General features: G+C 49.7%; 2 protein-coding genes across 2 annotated transcripts; both read left to right on the top strand.

Annotated features, from left to right (window-relative positions):
• Nucleotides 1-306: 306 nt before the first annotated feature.
• Nucleotides 307-678, top strand: PPTG_20199 (hypothetical protein; the record flags this gene model as incomplete). The annotated part of the gene is made up of 1 exon (XM_008918868.1): nucleotides 307-678. One exon carries the CDS (start codon nucleotides 307-309, stop codon nucleotides 676-678), a length of 372 nt encoding a protein of 123 aa, XP_008917116.1.
• A 1,005-nt stretch (nucleotides 679-1,683) lies between these two features.
• PPTG_24895 (hypothetical protein) lies at nucleotides 1,684-1,966 on the top strand (the record flags this gene model as incomplete). Its single annotated transcript, XM_008918867.1, has 1 exon — nucleotides 1,684-1,966. A coding segment is annotated over one exon (283 nt), but the record flags the coding sequence as incomplete, so codon positions are not given.

The following is a 1,966-nucleotide window of genomic DNA, read 5'->3' as shown; positions in this document are numbered from 1 at the left end:
CAGCACTACCACCACCAAAATCAGTCGATCGTCCGAGCTATCATACACGGATACAGGTGGAAATTCCTACTCTGTGGGCTGGTATCTTCGTTCACGACGGCCTGCATTCTGTTCGCACCCGTTGTGCTGCACCACGTGATCGACACTTCGCTACACCGGAGATGGATCTGACGAGTCTCGGGGTGTGGCTAGCAGTCCTTTTCGCCTCTCGCCAACGCTCTGGCGACACCACATGTAGATTTTCAGACCCAGTGGATGGTATTTCTCATTACAGTATCATTGAGAGCGCTGCTGTTTGAGAAGACCATGCGACGTAGCATTCAGAGCCGTAGTGATGACAAGGCTGTGGACGTTGCTAACAACTACTCGTTGGACATCCAGCGGGTGATCCAATGTGCGAACGAAATCAATACGCTGTGGATTGTACCCATCCAGATCGGCGCTGTTGTCTACATGTTGTACGTAGTTTTAGGCGTCTCAGCGTTTGCTGGGCTTGTCGTCATCGCGCTGTCGATGTTGGTTGCTTTCTTCTTCACAAAGCAGACCTGCGGATCGTACAAAGAGTTGATGAAACGCAAAGATGACCGCATGAAACCCGTCAAAGAGACGTTCGGAGCTACCCAGATAGTCAAGTTGAACGCATGGGAAGGGAAGTTAGAAGAGAAATTACTCACTTAGCGCTCGTATCGCTTTCACGATTCGTTTACGCCGCGTGTGGAACGTTCTTCGTATTGTGGACGTCGCCCACTATTCGTTTCGACTGTCTCCTCTGCTTTCTACACTCTGGTAATGAGCCAGAATTAACGGCTGCAAAGGTTTTCACTGCCATTGCACTGTTTAATCTACTTCAAGATTCACTTCGCGAGTTCCCCAAGTATCATCCAAAAGTGCCTTCAAGCTAAGATTTCTCTGGATCGGATGGCAGACTACCTCGTTCTTCACAAAGTTGATCCGTCCAACGTGACTCAAAATGATCCCTCCATTCCAGATGAGGTTGCGATCGTGGTTGGGCACGGAACATTCGCATGAATTGAAGATGCGAATCCAGTTTTAGCGGATGTGAACTTGATAGTAGAGAAAGGTGATTTGGTCGGCACTCATGGACCTGTCGTTCTGGCAAGTCTTCACTGTGCTCTGCCTTGCTAGACGAAAATCGACGGTAAGGTATCTGTAAACGGTAAAGTGTCATACTACTCGTAGCAGCCGTGGATCCAGAATATGACCATCCGAGAAAACTCCTCTTTGGACATGCCTTCGGCCACAACAAGTACCAATATGTGCTGGATGTCTGTGGCCTTCTCCCCGACCTGCAGCAATTTCCCGGAGGTGATGCAACTTAGATCGGTCAAAAGGGAATCAACCTGTCAGGTGGTCAGAAGGCTCGTGTGAGTCTGGCACGCGCCTGCTACCCCGACGCAGATATTTTCATCTTGGATTCACCTCTCGCAGCAGTGGACGCTGTGGTACAAAGCGGATCTTCAGCAAGTGTATCTGTGGGCTGCCAGCAGAGAAGGCGGTGCTTCTTGTCACTCAAGACCTGGATGTTATCGAGTCTGGCGTAGCGAGTTGCAAGATTTCAGCGTCAGAAGGTCAAATTTCTATCGAGCGGCAAGAAATTACACTTCCTCGAACTCGTTTCGTCGCAAGGACAACACGTACGATGCCTCACGAACGCAGTATAACATGACAATCTACGCATTACTGGGTGGAGGCAGTGCCTTGATGGTGCTTGCGCGTGCTGTGGCGGTGGCTACTGCTGGACTCTGTGCTTCTCGGGAGCTATTTCGTCTGCTTACACGTACTTTGCTGTATGTACCATTAAGATTCTTCGACGCTAACCCGATCGGACGGATTCTGGATCGGTTTGAAGGAGACATTTCTGCAGTGGAAATTGACATTCCATTGGACATCGGAAGTCTATTGGTGGCAGGCTTCTTCACATTTTGCCACCTTGTGAACGCAATGG

The sequence above is a fragment of the Phytophthora parasitica genome, assembly GCF_000247585.1.
Source record: "Phytophthora parasitica INRA-310 unplaced genomic scaffold supercont2.346, whole genome shotgun sequence".
Classification (NCBI taxonomy): domain Eukaryota; phylum Oomycota; class Peronosporomycetes; order Peronosporales; family Peronosporaceae; genus Phytophthora; species Phytophthora nicotianae.
The sequence above is the reverse complement of the archived record's forward strand: the minus strand, read 5'-3'. Positions and strand labels throughout refer to the sequence as shown.